Genomic DNA, 15,981 nt, shown 5'->3' on the forward strand with positions numbered 1-15,981 from the left:
GTGTCTTTACGCACGAGGCACAACTGTGTGTCTCAGCTATACAGTCAGGCTCTAATATTAATTATTGTTCTGTGTTCATCTAAACATCCAAAAGATATCACACATACAGTCCACTTTCACATAGCGAGAGTATGTGAGCGCTTCAGCTGTATCACGAGAAATCTATTTGTTTATTAACCTTATTTTTCATTCATTTTCAAAAATGACCCATAGGGGAGCTCACTGAATCCCAAAATAAATCACTAAGTCAACCTTTTTAATAATCCTTGTAAATGTGCTTCATTTACCACCCGCTCTCTGAAGATGCTAATAATTTCACTCTAACAGTGTGGACTTTTTTTCCCCCAATGAGGCTCATTTGCATAGAAAGAGGAAGCTTTTGCACCAAATGTTTGCATATTACCTCATATAAACAGGTGCTTTGAGAATTACATGGTTAATTTTTGCCTCGCCACAAAAGCCTCGCAATCCATTTGTGAATTGGCTCCTGTGTGTCTGGCTCCTGTGTCGAGAGGTGGAGAGCCCTGTGCTCTGGGGCCCGCTGTCTCAAAATTCGCCAATGTGAGTTGGAGCACTGGAACAATACAAACCGTTTGAATTGAAGCATCATTTCTAGTTGACATGATAAAAACTTTTCAGTTTGACAGTTTAAACTGTCAAAATGTTTTTGCTGAAACTGTGATTGTGAGTGCAAGTGTGTGTGTGTGTGCGTGTGTGTGTGTGTGTGTGCGTGCGTGTGTGTGTGTGTGTGTGTGTGTGTGTGTGTGTGTATTTTCTCCATGCTCAGAATGAACCATATGGTTTGATTACTTTGCTTCCAAAATGAAAAGCTAACTTTCCAATAAGCCCAGAGGGAAATGCAAACAGTGAATCATTTAAGAGTTTAAAGGAGCAGTTCACTCAAACTGCTGCACACAGGCTTCCACTCTGAACCAGACAGGAGCTGTTTTTTTAAAACACATCTGAAACATTTAGTTTAGTTGGAAAGTTATTTGCAGCAGCTGGTATTACACTTTTTTCTTAACAAATTTAAAACTGTAAATCAAGTTTTTTAATTCAATGTAATCAAACCTTTCCGCTATATATATTCAGATTTCTGACACTCACATTCTTTGATCCATCTTCAACAATTAAACCTTGGAGAGATAATATTGAATGAAAACAGGTGAAATGCGTCTATTAAATCAGCAAGAAATAATTCATTTTTATTTCAGATTTCCGCTCAGAATTTGTATTAAAAAGTGACACTGTCTGCTTTAGTGAACCTCTGTCCTCTCCTCTATGTACAGTATTTATTCTCTGAGCTTGTTTGAGGAAAAAAAAAAGACGATTATGATGCAAATATGCAAACCCAAACTTGTCAGGTTGAGATTATGTAACATTTCTCCCCATATCGTTTTATTTCTGTAACTTTATTTTATTTGTTTCATTAAAAAATGCTGAACGTACATTTGTCTTGCATTCTTTTCTTTTTAAAAAAAACTTAGCTTACTTTAACTGTTTCTCCATTCTTTAGCTAATCATTTGAACGTCTCTGTCATAACTTTGCTTTCAGCTGTCTTGTGCTCACTGGCTAACTATGTTTCACTCACTCTTACATAACTGTAACATGTATAGAGTACATTTCAGTGGTGGAAGAAGTATTCAGATCCTTTACTTAAGTTAAAGTACTAATACCACACTGCAGAATTACTGCTGAAGTCCTGCATTCAAAACGTACTTCAGTAAAAGTACTTTAGTTTAACTACTTAATATACTGTCACTTTAAATTGATCATGTTTTTCATGTTAAATCTTGAAGCTGTCACCTAAATGTAATCAGTGGTGTAACTTAAGTACATTTGGGTACCTTGGGCACAATTTTGAGGTACTTGTACTTGAGTATTTCCATTTTATGCAACTTTATACTTCTCCACTACATTCTGAGGCAAATATTGTACTTTTGTTCCATTACATTTAGCTGAAAGCTTTAGTTACTTTTCAGGTCGAGATTTAACATGAAAAAAAGTGATTAAACTTAATTAAACCTCCTAACGGTATACTAAGTAGTTAAAATGAGCCCTACCTGGACAACAGTAAAATGCTGCTTACATATATGCATAGAATATATGAAACAACCTGAATAGGTCCTTTCTGCATAACAAGTACATTTACTTTGACGCTCTAAGTACATTTTTATGCTGATACTTTTGTACTTTGAATGTACTTTTATTTGTCACATAGTATTTTTGTTATTGCTTGCCCCTTTTTTGAGTAAATAATCTGAAAGACCTTCTACTACAACGGACAAAACCTCAGTAACTCAAAAGATTCCTGTTACAGTAAAACTCCCATGTCCAGTAGAGGGCGCTTAACCAAGATCCCTATTAAGAATAATATTAAGATATTCCCTTATTAGTCCCACAAACAAGAAATTCCACCTCTGCATTTAAAGCATGCTTGACTCAAAAACATGTGGACAGAAGAAAAGTTGCAGAAACTGAAACACTTCTGACCTTTTCCTCCTCAGCAGAAAGAAGCTACTCCCTGATATATTTACAATTAACACAGTAACTTTTTCATTGAAACACAGCGCTGCGTTGAAAGCATGTTTCCCACACAGCCTTGGATGGATAACACAGTCAGCCCTGATGGGAAACTGCACTTTCTGATCCTCCTTCTTCTAGTAATTCAGTGTCACTGTGTTCCTGGTAATAACTGACAAAGTAGTCCATTAAAGGACATTTTTCTGTTAATTCATTCCTTGTTTAAGACTTGATATAATTTCAGGACACCTGATTAAATGAAAAGTGATTTCATTTTGGGGGGGGGGGGGGGGGTTTCACCCCAAAAATTCTTTGAAAGCAGCATCAGCTTAAGAGTAAGAAAACACTGAGTCAGCAAGACCTGAATAAACTGGTACTGCTGAGTTCATCTGACAGACTGGAGACGAAAAAAGACATAAGACAGAACTGGACTGCACTGGATGCTTTAAACTGATATAATTATTTACTTTGCAGAAGGTGTCTCTGCAAAAAAAGTTAATTGGTGACAAGGCCTTTATATAATTCACCCCTGTCATGACCCTGCAAACACAATAAACCAGATAAGAAGACTATTTTAGGGAAGAACGCTGTGTCATTTTGGGGATGTTGCTGGTTATTGAATAATGAGTTTTTTTTTCCCCAAGAAAGACCAAATGTCACCAATAGTTCCCAATTTGTGTTTACTTTCATCGTCGACTTTCAGTAGCAGAAGCTAGAGGGCAAATGTAGTTCAGATTCCTGTATTGCGAAGCTGGATTTGAGGGTCAGCGAGGTAACTTCAGCTCTAACCCTGGGTTTCTGGTATCACAAAGGTGGTTCTCTTTTAATCTGGTTAGATCGCCTTGGCAACTCATGCTGAGAAGCTAACCTGGTCGGGACCAGGTTAGCTTCTAGATAAGAGATAATCTATAAAAGCATCGCTACTGACCAATCAATTCCCTTGGAAAATGGCATCCCCCTTTTTGGAAGATCCTGTGGACCTTGGTGCAATGAGGCTTTCTGAGGACGGCCAGAGCTTTTCGACAAAACCCCTTAGAACCCCCCCAAAATATTTATATGAGAAATACAGATTCTCAGCGGGAAAGAATAAGATATAAATGTAAACGTGTTGAGTTGTAATGTTACATTAATGTCATCAAACTGAGCCGTGAAGTTACAGTGCAGTTACTGTGTGTAACTTAGCTTCAGTTACAGTAGATTTACTGTATGTAACTTAGCTTCAGTTACAGTAGAGTTACTGTATGTAACATAGCTGCAGTTACAGTGCAGTTACTGTGTGTAACGTAGCTTCAGTTACAGTAGAGTTATTGTGTGTATCGCTGTAGCAGTCAGCTGATGTGTGTCTGTTGCTCATTAAACTACTGAGTGCAGTTTGTAGTTCTCTGGACATTTAATCACGGAGTCTCTGAAATTACTCTCCTGTAAAATAAGGTAGCATACATTAATACTTCACTATTTTATTAATCAGTATGACGTTTACTTGCATATGGAATACTGTATAATTCCTTTGAAATTGTATGTTTTATGCTTTGATCTGCTGGTGTTCGTTTTAAACTGCCGGTATTACAGCTAATTGAATACTGATTTGAAAATGTCTATTCTAAGCCTGTTAATCGAAGATGACAGGCCTAAAAATATTTTATTTTTGAAGTGGGCAAATACGAAATATATTTGGATGTAGTCTTCATTATGAGACAGTTTTAGATCTAAATCCACTTCCAGATTATAATGTATAAAAGTCAGTTTTCAGTGTAACAGTTAGTGTGCTGTGTGTGTAGCTGTCAGGTTAGAAATCCACAGTAGGCATTGAGAGCGCATTGAGTGGTTAAATATATCAACTCATGAATTCACACTTGTTATTTTCTGCCCAAATTAATCGTATGCCTTATTTAGTGCAAACGTATTGCTTTTAGCAGTAATAATAATTCATATTCTTCATAGAAGTGGGCGGAAAGCAATCGTTTTTTTTCCAGTAGTTGACACTGCCAACGCCCCCTTTATATGAATGCTCACAGAGCCTGAAGAGGAAAGCCCGGGTTGACTATGAAAGTTGTTTGTGACACCACTTATCTGTGACTGTAGTTGTTAGGGAAGCCAGGCAACGAGAAGATATCCTAACGCCTAATGTTTCCACAAACTCCACCTCCTCTTGTCTTAAAGATCTTGTTCTTGGCCCGGTCTCCCTCCCAACTCGGTGCATACTGACGCTTAGTCATGTATGAGACGTTCTAGGCTTTTCATTGATATAAACCCATTAATAGCAGTATGAGAGGTTCAGAGTAAATTACGAAATATAAGTCAAAAAACACAATAAAAAAAAAAGAACGTACAAGAGCATTTCAAGAAACAAAACAGCAAAAGAGAAAACACAACAACATTTCAAAGAACACAGCATTTCAGAAAATATAACGGCAAAAAAGTTAAGCATAACAGCAAAAAAGAAAACACAACAACATTTTTAAGAAAAGCGCTGTTTTCAGAGCAGCGCTGTTGGGTTTTCTGAAATGTTGTGTTTTGACCTTCAGGATCACCTTAAATATATCTTTTTATTTAATTTTAGTGAAAATGTATGTCTCATCTAAAAAAGAATTATACCCTGAATCCCATTTATTAAACTGAATGTCATTGGATTAATCGTATTGTCTTCATTTAGTCACAATAATTTTCCCATTTACAATTTAAAACGGACACATTGTATTCCCTGCTGCTCTCTCTGGCTATTTCTGATATGAAGTGTAGATTTTTAAGGGGTTGCAACAAGTGGCATGAACACAGACTTTTGCCAGGAGGAGGAGAAGGAGGAGAAGGAGAGGCCTGCAGAGGGAGAGGTGGAGTTCTTTTGTCTTGTCTGGAATAAAGAAGGTGAAGGAAAGCTCGGAGAGATACTGCAGAGAGAAGCTGACAACTGCTGCAACAGGAATATTTATATTCAGAGAGAAAAACTATTATTTGCTCTATTATAATACAATTGTATTTTTAGTTGTTGTACTTATTGTAATATTGGCTACATTTTGGTAGTTTTTGCACCTGTTGTGTAGTAATATTTTTAAATCTAGTTCTAAGATAGTTATTATTTATGCATTTATAGTCAACCTGGTTGTTAGTTGCTGCAGTGGTTATAGCATAACTTAAGAATTGAAGTACTGACTGCAGGTGTAAAGTAAAAGACACAGTCAAACAGGGTATAATATTAGTAATAAGAGTTTAGTAAGGGTCCAGCGAGATGCAGGACTACGAGGAGTCAGTGTCGTTCCTGGGGACCTGGGGCCCGTTCCAGAAGAGGGTCTTCTTCCTGCTCTGTCTCACCACTGTCCCAGCTGGATACAACCTGCTTGCCGTCATGTTCCTGCTGGCTACGCCCTCCCACCACTGCTACATCCCCGCTCACAGCAACCTGAGCCAGGACTGGATCCAGGCCAGCATCCCAGTACAGGTCAGAACCAGCCAGAACTGGATCTGGGCCTGTTCAAAGCTGACAGATTTTTTTAAAGTGACATTTTATCCCATCGTCTGCCTTTATTCAATCCAAATACTTCGACTTGAGTAGCATGTAGTATTGTTATTTAATAAAAATGATCGAAAAATGACAAGTGTCTATTTATCGTTAAAGAAGCAGAGGTGCCACATAGACTTAAATAAAAATGTGTACAAGCAGGCAAAAAACAACTGCATCTCTACAGACACCATACGTAATAAACATAATTTTGGTTTTGGGATCATTTATATCACACTCCAATGAGTAAAGGCTATCTAATAGAGAAAATATTTCCTGGAAATCGAGAGAAAATATACATGAATATAATTATATGTGCAATACAGATCTAAAGTAATCTTAGTCAGTAATTGTCAATTACACTGTTGTTGCATATATACATATGTGTACATATCACTATTAACTTCAAATGTATTCCTATATTTCCATATTTCTATTTTGTTTCAATTTGTACATTACATGCTATTCACTTAAGACTTGTTGCATTTGTAGATTATATTGTTGTTTTTATCTTCATTTTATTTTATTTACATACTTCTTTCCGTTTCTATTTCTTATACAGCAGCAACTGCAACAAGGCTATTTCAATAAAGTATTTCTGACTCTGATTCTGATATAAATAAAAATATCATATATGTTTTAAATTACTCTTATTTATTTTACTCTATAAGTGATTATCTGCTGAACATAGTGAAGCATTTAGCGGCTAAAGAACCAGGTATTTACCTCAGGACATAGTGGCGACCAAAAACCGAGCTAAAGGGACTGAATATCATACATGAAATGCAAGATTATCCTTTTCTGGTAAAATCTAAGAAGAAGACTTGATAAGGAGATGATTCAGGAGATGTGTACATGGCAGCAACAGGTGAACTTTTGAATATGTGTTTCTGTACAAAAGTGACAGAGCTTCACACTGAAATGGTCAATTCACCTAAATCTGAAACCCAAAATCCCAGGAAAGGCCTTGGAATGACAATACAGTTTTATGTTTATAAGTGTATTATTTATGTCAGTGTTACATTATATCTCAGATGATTTGTATTATATGTTCCAATTAAAATTGTGATGCATTTTAATAAAGTTTCTGGTCAAGGTTGAGCTCAATAAAACTACTTTATATACTGAAGTAATAAATAAATAAATAATAACTGGTTAATCTATGAAAATTCTCATATTTTATATGTACAACAAATGGACAGTAAGTATTAATCTTCAAAGGAAAGAGTAATTATGGCGTCAAATAGGAGCAGTGCAAAATAAATTTATGACATGTAAGGGAGTAGTAAAAATATATTATATACTAGTCTAAATATGAAAATATGAAGCATGGTTGAAAAATAAAGTATTTATTTTATCAGATCAGCTCATGTTACAGTGTAGCAGGACAATAGCAATAAATAAATAATTTATATATATATATATATATATAGCTGTATATACAGCTGATGTCTGTGTTACAGTCCTCAGGATTTCAGATATTTATAGACATAGTCTGATAATAATTTACTATACAGGCTTGGATCTTGGTTGTGATCCTTGTGCAGGTTAGAACTGGTCTGGCTTGAACTGATGCGGTCTGTTCGGTCACAGTCTACATCCTGTTGTTGAAGCACAAGTTGAAGTAATGATCATGGTATTTTCCTGGTCAGCAGGTTAACGGACAGCAGGAGAGGAGCAGTTGTAGCCGGTACGAGCTGGACATGGTGCAAAACCTGTCTGCACTGGGAATCAGACCAAGTCTGGACATGGTCCACAACCTGTCAAGTCCAGAGGTCCTTCTCTCCAGCCTGCAGCAGGAAGGCTGTAAGGATGGATGGAGCTACAGTACTGAGTACTACCAGTCTACTGTAGTCAGTGAGGTACTGAGCTACTGCTGCTATTAGTATGTCATTTGTTACTGCATCACACATTTCACTTGTTCTTTCATCGTTGACCCTGTGACTGTTAGTTACCGTTTAGATTTCAGAGTGTTATATTAGAATCCAATCTAGCCAGAACAGCTTCTGTCTGTAAAACAATGAGCTGTCAAGACCTCCCTCTGTGGCCACCAATCATTGACTTGCCTCAAATGATGAAACTGGAAATGACTGGATTGGTGTTTCCTGTATGTCACTGATCTGTGTGATGTTATAACAGCTGCAGCTACTTAATGTATGTTTTCTGCAAACATCAAACTTCAATGTGAAAATTGTGAATACTCAATGCTATGATGTGGAGATACATAGTACACTCAGCTGATTTGGGGGGTGTTGTTGCATTGTTTGGACAATGCCTAATGTAGTCAGAGTAAATCCAACCAACCAAATAGACCAACAAACTAATTGCTGTTTGTAGTGAGAAAGCACCTGGAAAATGTCAGGAAAAAAAGTCTTCTCTTTAAGTTTTCAAGGTTGCACTTTGACTGTTACTACTGTTATACTTTGGCCGACACACACAATGTATCAATGTTTTAAAGTGACGGTTCACCCCAGAATCACGCATTTTCCTCTTATCTATAGTTTTAGTTAGCTAGATTGTTTTGGTGTGAGTTACCGATTGTATGCAGTGGAGATGTCTGCCTTCGAATATAAAGGTACTGGATGGCACTCAGTTTGTGGTACCCAAAGAGCCAAAATGATACACTGAAAAACTCAACAGCAATATCTCTTACCAGAAATCACAACCTGGAAAAGATAGAGATAGAGAGATAGAGAGATACATTGAGGCACAGGGCTCACAGGTGAAGGACAGAGGAGGAGGACAATTTCTAAAAAACGAAGGGTACAGAATCTGAGAAGCTAAATGCTGAAAGACCAGGCGCAAAGAGTTGGATGCCAGAGGGCCATGCTCAGAGGAGAGCACCAATAAACAAGGGTCTGAAAGGACCAGAAACTAGTACAGAATCAGGATAAACTCATACAAACGCAAGCACAGATAGATCAGATCAAAGGACTCTGCAGAAACTTTCCTGACTGTTGGTGACCAGGGGACCAGTTTTGGGACTTTTTTCCCCAGTTCATGCTTTCAGTGTACATTTGTTGTGTTATCCCAGCTTATATTTGCATGCTTATTGCTAAATTCCCGTATCTCCTTGGTCTTCCAGTTTAATCTGGTGTGCAGCGACGAGTGGAAGCAGCCGCTTACCTCCCTCTTCTATTACCTGGGAAGTCTGACCGGATGCTTTTTCTCTGGACAGATCTCTGACCGGTACTTTTCAGTTTCAATCAAACTTTGTTTCTGTTGCCACTTCTCTCAGCTGCTACAGAGTTAATAGAGGGAGAATGCTTTGTAGTATTGACCAAAGCGCAATCTCTGAACCTATTTGCTATTTGTCTGATGACAATATATTTGAGATTCCGGTGTAGCCGGTGAATTCCTGGGCCAAGACTTCTTCCGTGCACCAGTCATTGCTTACAGTAGCTTTAGCAACTTGTTGTTGTTTTCACAAGTAGCTAGTTTAGCTAAGTCAGCTAAGCTATCAAAAAGCTAACCGCTCATCAGATGATGGGTGATGCTCCAATTTTGCATTTCTGCCAAGACTTCTGCCTTAATTGCTTTCTTTATGGACTGTTTATTTGCTTTCAACCAAGGAATAAGGATATGATCTCAACGAAATAATTTTGATGTTTGTTTAGCGGGAAGATATGTAATAATTAACCTAAAATCTAGCGACCTACTCCATGTTCATACCCACACATCCAAAAACATAAAGCTATTGTGGTTTGTTCTAAACTTGGACGATCGTGCTAGCTTCAATAATTCCTTTTTACTACACTCTCTCTTTCTTGACATTAACATCAAAATTTAGGACTATATTTATATACTATATACGCTGCTGTTGTGGCTGACACCCCTCTCTGTTGTGTTTGTACTTCAGGTTTGGCAGGAAGCCTGTACTGTTTGGTACCATCACCATGCTGAGCGTCTTCAGCAGTGCTGCGGCCTTCGCTCCGTCATGGCCCGTCTTTACCGTGCTCTTCTTCATGCTGGGCATGGGTCAAATCACCAGCTACGTAGCTGCATTTGTACTGGGTATGGCTTTTACATTTTCACAATACTAAGACTGCTGACTTTTATCTTCCTCTCAACTGGTTGCATGCTCTACTGTTGATCTCAATGAAATCTTTTTGTCCCATGAGGACACATTCCGGCCTTGTATATACACACATTTTTGAACTTTCAACCCCAAAAATGAATCTTTACAGCACAAATGAAAACACTAGTTTGGTTTTGTTGATGGAAAAGAGAAGTTTTAAAAATTTAGGACAAAAAATAGTTGTTTTGTCAACCTTTCACTCACTTGGCTGATGTATTTCTACTTAAAAAGCCATCAATGGTCCATCAGTACACTTAGCATCATTCTCTTTAACGTTTCCCCCACAGGTTCAGAGATCCTGACCGGTTCCACCAGAGTTATCTACTCTAGCCTGTGTTTGAATTTTGTGTACGTGTTTGGCACGTTGCTGCTGCCCCTTTCTGCCTACCTGGTGAGGAGCTGGAAACACCTGTCACTAACCTTGGCTGTGCCAGGCCTGGCCTGTATCCCCCTCTGGTGGTAAGGTGACTTCAGTACATTATCAAGACAAATCTGCATCCTGTGAACTCCTTGATTAATTAGTTTGCAGGTGACTTTTTGTGACAGGAAGGAAAAAATGAATTTGTCTGACTGTGGGATAATGTCTCTCTCTGGTAATCAGATTTTGTATCTTGGTGTACTACAAACAAAAGACAGAATGGAAAAGTCCATTAAGATGGACAAAAGAACTGTGTGATAAAACAAAACCCTTCTTATGTATGAAGTATGTATTCGTATAGTGGGAGATTAAGTAGATTTTTCAATTATGGCCAAATGAGGTTGTGTGTGAAAGTGGGATGTACAATGAGGTGTAATACTCTTGTGTAGTGTTGATATTGTGACGGTCCAATATACAAAGTGTATATTGGGTAATACATGGATGTACATTGAGATATAAACTACAACATCTGCAACGCCATAAAACACTTACTTTTCACAAGGTACGCACACCATCCAGCACATACACATTGAACATTGATATTCGCTGTAAACTATTTGAATATTATTGGAAAATCGAACCTTGTAGCGCACTTTCCACTCCGAAAGATAGGTAAGCTAAATAGACTTACAGATGAGATGAGACAGGCGTGGAAATCCAGAGTGAATTGTGTTACTGACCAGGTGTAGGCCTATTATACAATGGGGCGGAGCTCCCCTAAAAGGTGTCCGATCGGAAACAGTGCAATGCTGCAACACGTCCTGCATAAATAATGATGATATTTTCAAAAATTAATTCAAAACCCCCCCCCCCCCACACACACACACACATAAGGCTGATGTATTATTTCATCAAACCTTTATTTAACCAGGAAAGGTTCCATTGAGATTAAAAATCTCTTTTTCAAGGGAGTCCAGGTTTTTTTTTCAAAAAGGCTTTGAACCTGGCTCAATTTTTACCGAAACGCAATGCAACACAATTAGTTATAGAACATACATTCTGTCTGTCCATCAGGATGATTCCAGAGTCTCCCCGCTGGTTGGTGTCTCATGGCCGTTTTCAAGAAGCAGAACTCCTGATGAGATCAGCGGCTCAGGAGAACCGAGTGGAAGCTCCGCAAGTCATTTTCTTCTCAGCCAAAGTATGAAACCTCAAACCTTACTCCTGATCCATGCACTAAAGCGTTGTTGACCATTTTACTGAAGTTTCTGTCTGTCCACAGTTTGAAAAAACAGAAAGTGAAAAGACAGAGTCCTCCAGCTTCCTGGACCTGCTGAGGACACCAAACATTCGGTATATGACACTTATCCTGTGGCTCGTCTGGTGAGTTAAAGCGCTTTTCCATCACAACAACTTTTTCTCTTTGTTTCATTAACCCAGACATTAACCCAATATTTTAACAACTCTACAGCCTTAAATTTACTGTGTTTTGGTAACAATCTAGGACACCATCCAGACAATTTTTCGACTCTTACTCCAATAATATCATCTTTTGTATTTTGTATTTTTTTTCTTTTGCACAATTTAAATGACAAATTAACAAATATAAAAAAACAAACAAGTACAGGGTAGGGAGGGACAGAAAGTCCAAAATGAGTTTATTTGAAGCCTCTACCTAAAAATTGTTAAAATTTCACAATATTATAAAGAACATGGAAATTAACGTAAAATGAACGTATTATGACTACATAGTAGTGATGAAAAGTAATATATATATGAAATACAGCAACAACATCAGAAACAGAAAATATGAGTGTTGGATGCGTGAGTGTGTGCATATTCCTGCTCTCCAGAGGCTAAACCTTTTTAGTTGTTTGTGACCTGATGACATTTGACAATGACAATGATACCTTTTAGCCCCGTTACATCATAAAGAACGGAAAAATCATCAGCATGCACTTCAGCCTGTAGGGGGGCACTAACATTTAAGCTTTGTTCTCTTTTTGTTTGCAGGTTTACTTCGAGTTTAAGCTATTTCGGACTGTCATTCAACATGTCTGGTCTTAACGGTAACCCCTTCCTGAACTACTTCCTAGTGATGATTGTCGAGTTCCCAGGGTACGCTGCCAGCTGGCTGGCGGCACGCAGTCTTCCTCGCCGCATGTCATATATCAGCTTCAACCTGCTGGGGGCGCTGGCTCTGCTCCTCATCCAGATCACTTTGCACAGTGAGTAAGAAAAGCAAAAGCTGGTTTTACAGCATTGCTTTCTTTCTGTATTTTGTTCTTCAATTTCACTGTTTTACAGCATTGACAACAGCGATTGTTATGTAGTTCACAACAGTGATTGTGAAATGTCAGCAATGTGTAGAAAACATCACTCATCACATGTCAAATTTTGGTGGATATCATATAGGAAATCATATGAACCCTTTGTTGAGAATATGTTGCAAATAAGCCTGCAAAATATGTTAATGCCAAAATTGTGTTTAATGCCACATTACTTCAACTGAGACAACCATTTATGGATTGAATCAGGGGCCCATTAAGAAAAACCCCCCCAGATGATATTATGCTGACAGACAGGGATAAAGTTGTATGTCATGCAAAAAGTCATCATGCTCACTAGATTATTTAAGGCATTAAGCAAAAGAAGCAGAATAGTTCTTAAAATGCAGAGTGCTGCCAGTAAGCAGTAGCATTGCAGTGCTGTTTTATAAACTGTAATTAGAGATTTTTCTGACGTAGCCGGCAGGCCTGCAAAATAATGCTAGGTTCCTGCTGTAAATCAGAGGCCACGCATGCAAACGATACGGCTCATGTTAGATAAACACAGGGTTTAATCTATTCTGTGCAATTTAACGTGGGTGGTTTTGAAAAGGCTGAAAACAAGACAACACCCTCCTAAGATGCCATGCAGTGTAATGTTATGATTGAGAATCACTGTTCAGAGATGAGTTAATGCTGCAGAAACCATCATTAACTTACAGCTTTCCTCCTCCCTGCAGCTTATCCTACTGTCACCCTGATCCTGGTGCTGGTTGGTAAATTTGGCCTTCTGGCGGGTGCTGGGGTGTTGTACATGTACACCAGTGAGCTGTATCCCACCATCATCCGGAACACAGCAATGTCCTCCTGTGCCATGTTCTCCAGAATGGGGTCCTCTGTTTCCCCCTACCTGCTGCATCTGGGTGAGACCCTTTAAACCAAACACAGCAGGCATAAACTTTTTTTTTCCTGCATTGCTCTTCTGTCAGAATAGTGAATAGAAAAATTCAAGATGCACATTTAGGTCTTTAGTTTACTGCATTTTGTCTATTTCCGTCCACTCAAAATTAGTTTTTTTCCCCTCAAACTCTGAGCCAGAAATCTCCACTTCTTGAGCACTTACATTCAGCAAGCTTTACGGTTTTATTCCTATCTATATTACGGAGGCTATTAATGGATGAGTTTGTTCGAATGTCATTCATAGCCTGATTTGAATAACATTTTATGCCTAAAAACAGACCAAAAATGTATTTTCATGGCTGCTGACAGTTTTTTTTTTAAATTTATTGTTGTTATATTAATTTAATTAAATTTCTGCTCTGGAAATATACGCAAATGAGTGGATATTTGCCTCATTTGCATACTTAAACATAACATTTCGGAAAACTTCTAATACAAACATTTTTTTTTTAGTAATTCAAGCAATTAGCTGGAGAAATTTCACGAAGATATATATTAATTAAGATGTTTACCCTATTCACCTGTTCAAAGGTTCAGTTCACCCATATTACATGAAAAATTGCCTCAGTCAAAGGTAATGACACAGATAATTTTAGTTTAATTTTTGAGTTAGTTGATTTTTTCTTTTCTTTTGAAAAGAATCAATTTAATTTAGTGTCCGTATACGATAAAGAATGGGCTCACTGGTGTGTTTTTGTCTCCAGCTGTGTACTACCAGTTCCTGCCGTGGATCGTTGTGGGTTCTCTGTCAGTGCTAGGTGTTCTGGTCTGCATCTTCCTGCCAGAGACCTTCAGGCAGCCGCTGCCTGACACCATCCAGCAGATGCCGCTCACTCGGTCAGTCTGCACATTTGAACTAAGCCATTCAAATACACGTCTAAATAACAACAGAAGAATTATAAAGCAGAAAAAGTTTCTTTGCAAAGTAGGTTTGCACATACAAGGAATTTGTCTCATTGATTTGGTGCAAACATTCATCACATAGTGCTGCTTTGTGTAAAAAACACTCTCACAAGACAGCATGGCTTTAATCTTTGCAGTTCAGCATTTAAAAACAAACACATTTGACAATAGAATGAAAAGTAATTGTGTATGTGCAGCCTGAATAATGCCTCCCTCCCGATGTGGCTTTCAGGTTCAGGTGGCCTTGGGCCTCCACTCCTGCTTCAAAGGATGAAGGAAAATCAGCTAAAGACCAGACGACTGCACCTGAGATCATCTGCACAACTCGGCTATAAGACTCTGGACGCACAAACAAGAAAAATAAAAACCCCTGACAGCACTGAAATGGCCCAGACCATCAAAACTACATTGCATTTCATGAATTAGATGAGAACACCTGGAGTGATGGATTCAATGACACTTTATGAATAGTAACAACACGTTTAATGTTACTTAGAAACTTAGTTAACTTGCTGTAGATGTAGTTTACTGTTTATTTGAATGTTGAATGAGTTCTGTACTGACTCCCAGTGTAAAGATGTAATTGGCTCCTGTAGCAGCAGCAGTACTCGTGATATGAGCAGTAGCAATGTTACATTTCAAGATTCAGATTGTTAATATCAACTTGAATTTTTAATTGTGTATGAAGAATGTAATGTTTCTACCTGTAAAATGAAGAAAAATATAGATTTTTTACCGATTTATTGTGATACGTGAATGTATAAATACAAATAAAATACTTGAAAAGCTCTCTATCCTTTCCTTATTTCGTATTGAGTGGGCTTGGTTGTTTCAAATGCAAAAATATTTCCTCTATTTCAACATCAATCTGATCCTGAACATCTGATTCTGCGGTTTCTGAGGCTACCTGAACGCCTCAGTGGTCTGAACTGGACAGGGCGTGGCCTTCGGGCTGTGGCCCCGCCCCGGAAACAGTTTACAACAGTTTACAAATTTACACGGGGTTTCATCGAAAACGATGCAAAGGGGCTGTCAAAATAAAACAAAAATTTACGTTTGTTAAAAAATGTAGCATTGTGTTTTAAGTTAAGTACTTTAAAAGTACTGATACCACACTGTGAAAATACTCCACTGCAAAACGAGTCCTGTATTCAAAACTTACTGCAGGAAAAATACAAAAGTATCAGCAACTAAGTTAGCAAATTTAGTAACAAATACTCAAATAAAGTACAAGTACCTCAAAATTGTACTTAAGTACAATACTGGAGCACTTTACACGTTATATTCCACCACTGGTTTTTACAGACCAAAGCCAAACTAAACTACACAAAGATAAACAAAAAATATTCAAATGATCATTGAAAATACAAAATTTTCACAGAAAACATTTATTTTATT

The 15,981-nt window shown here is 37.9% G+C and overlaps 1 protein-coding gene across 1 annotated transcript; it reads left to right on the forward strand.

Annotated features, from left to right (window-relative positions):
* Nucleotides 1-5,375: 5,375 nt before the first annotated feature.
* On the forward strand, nt 5,376-15,373 carry LOC131979105 (organic cation/carnitine transporter 2-like). The gene is made up of 11 exons (XM_059343017.1): nt 5,376-5,957; nt 7,673-7,879; nt 9,103-9,206; nt 9,877-10,031; nt 10,383-10,554; nt 11,528-11,654; nt 11,736-11,836; nt 12,467-12,681; nt 13,461-13,643; nt 14,385-14,517; nt 14,816-15,373. The coding sequence occupies exons 1-11, from the start codon at nt 5,748-5,750 to the stop codon at nt 14,916-14,918; spliced, it is 1,710 nt and encodes a 569-aa protein (XP_059199000.1). The 5' UTR covers nt 5,376-5,747; the 3' UTR covers nt 14,919-15,373.
* Nucleotides 15,374-15,981: the final 608 nt, after the last annotated feature.

The sequence above is a fragment of the Centropristis striata genome, chromosome 10 (genome assembly GCF_030273125.1).
Source record: "Centropristis striata isolate RG_2023a ecotype Rhode Island chromosome 10, C.striata_1.0, whole genome shotgun sequence".
Taxonomy (NCBI): Eukaryota; Metazoa; Chordata; class Actinopteri; order Perciformes; family Serranidae; genus Centropristis; species Centropristis striata.

Coding starts and splice junctions, on each gene's coding strand:
- LOC131979105 (XM_059343017.1), top strand. CDS start 5,748: ATGCAGGACTACGAGGAGTCAGTGTCGTTCCTGGGGACCTGGGGCCCG. Junction 5,958..7,672: donor AGGCCAGCATCCCAGTACAG/GTCAGAACCAGC, acceptor CCTGGTCAGCAG/GTTAACGGACAGCAGGAGAG. Junction 11,655..11,735: donor TCATTTTCTTCTCAGCCAAA/GTATGAAACCTC, acceptor GTCTGTCCACAG/TTTGAAAAAACAGAAAGTGA.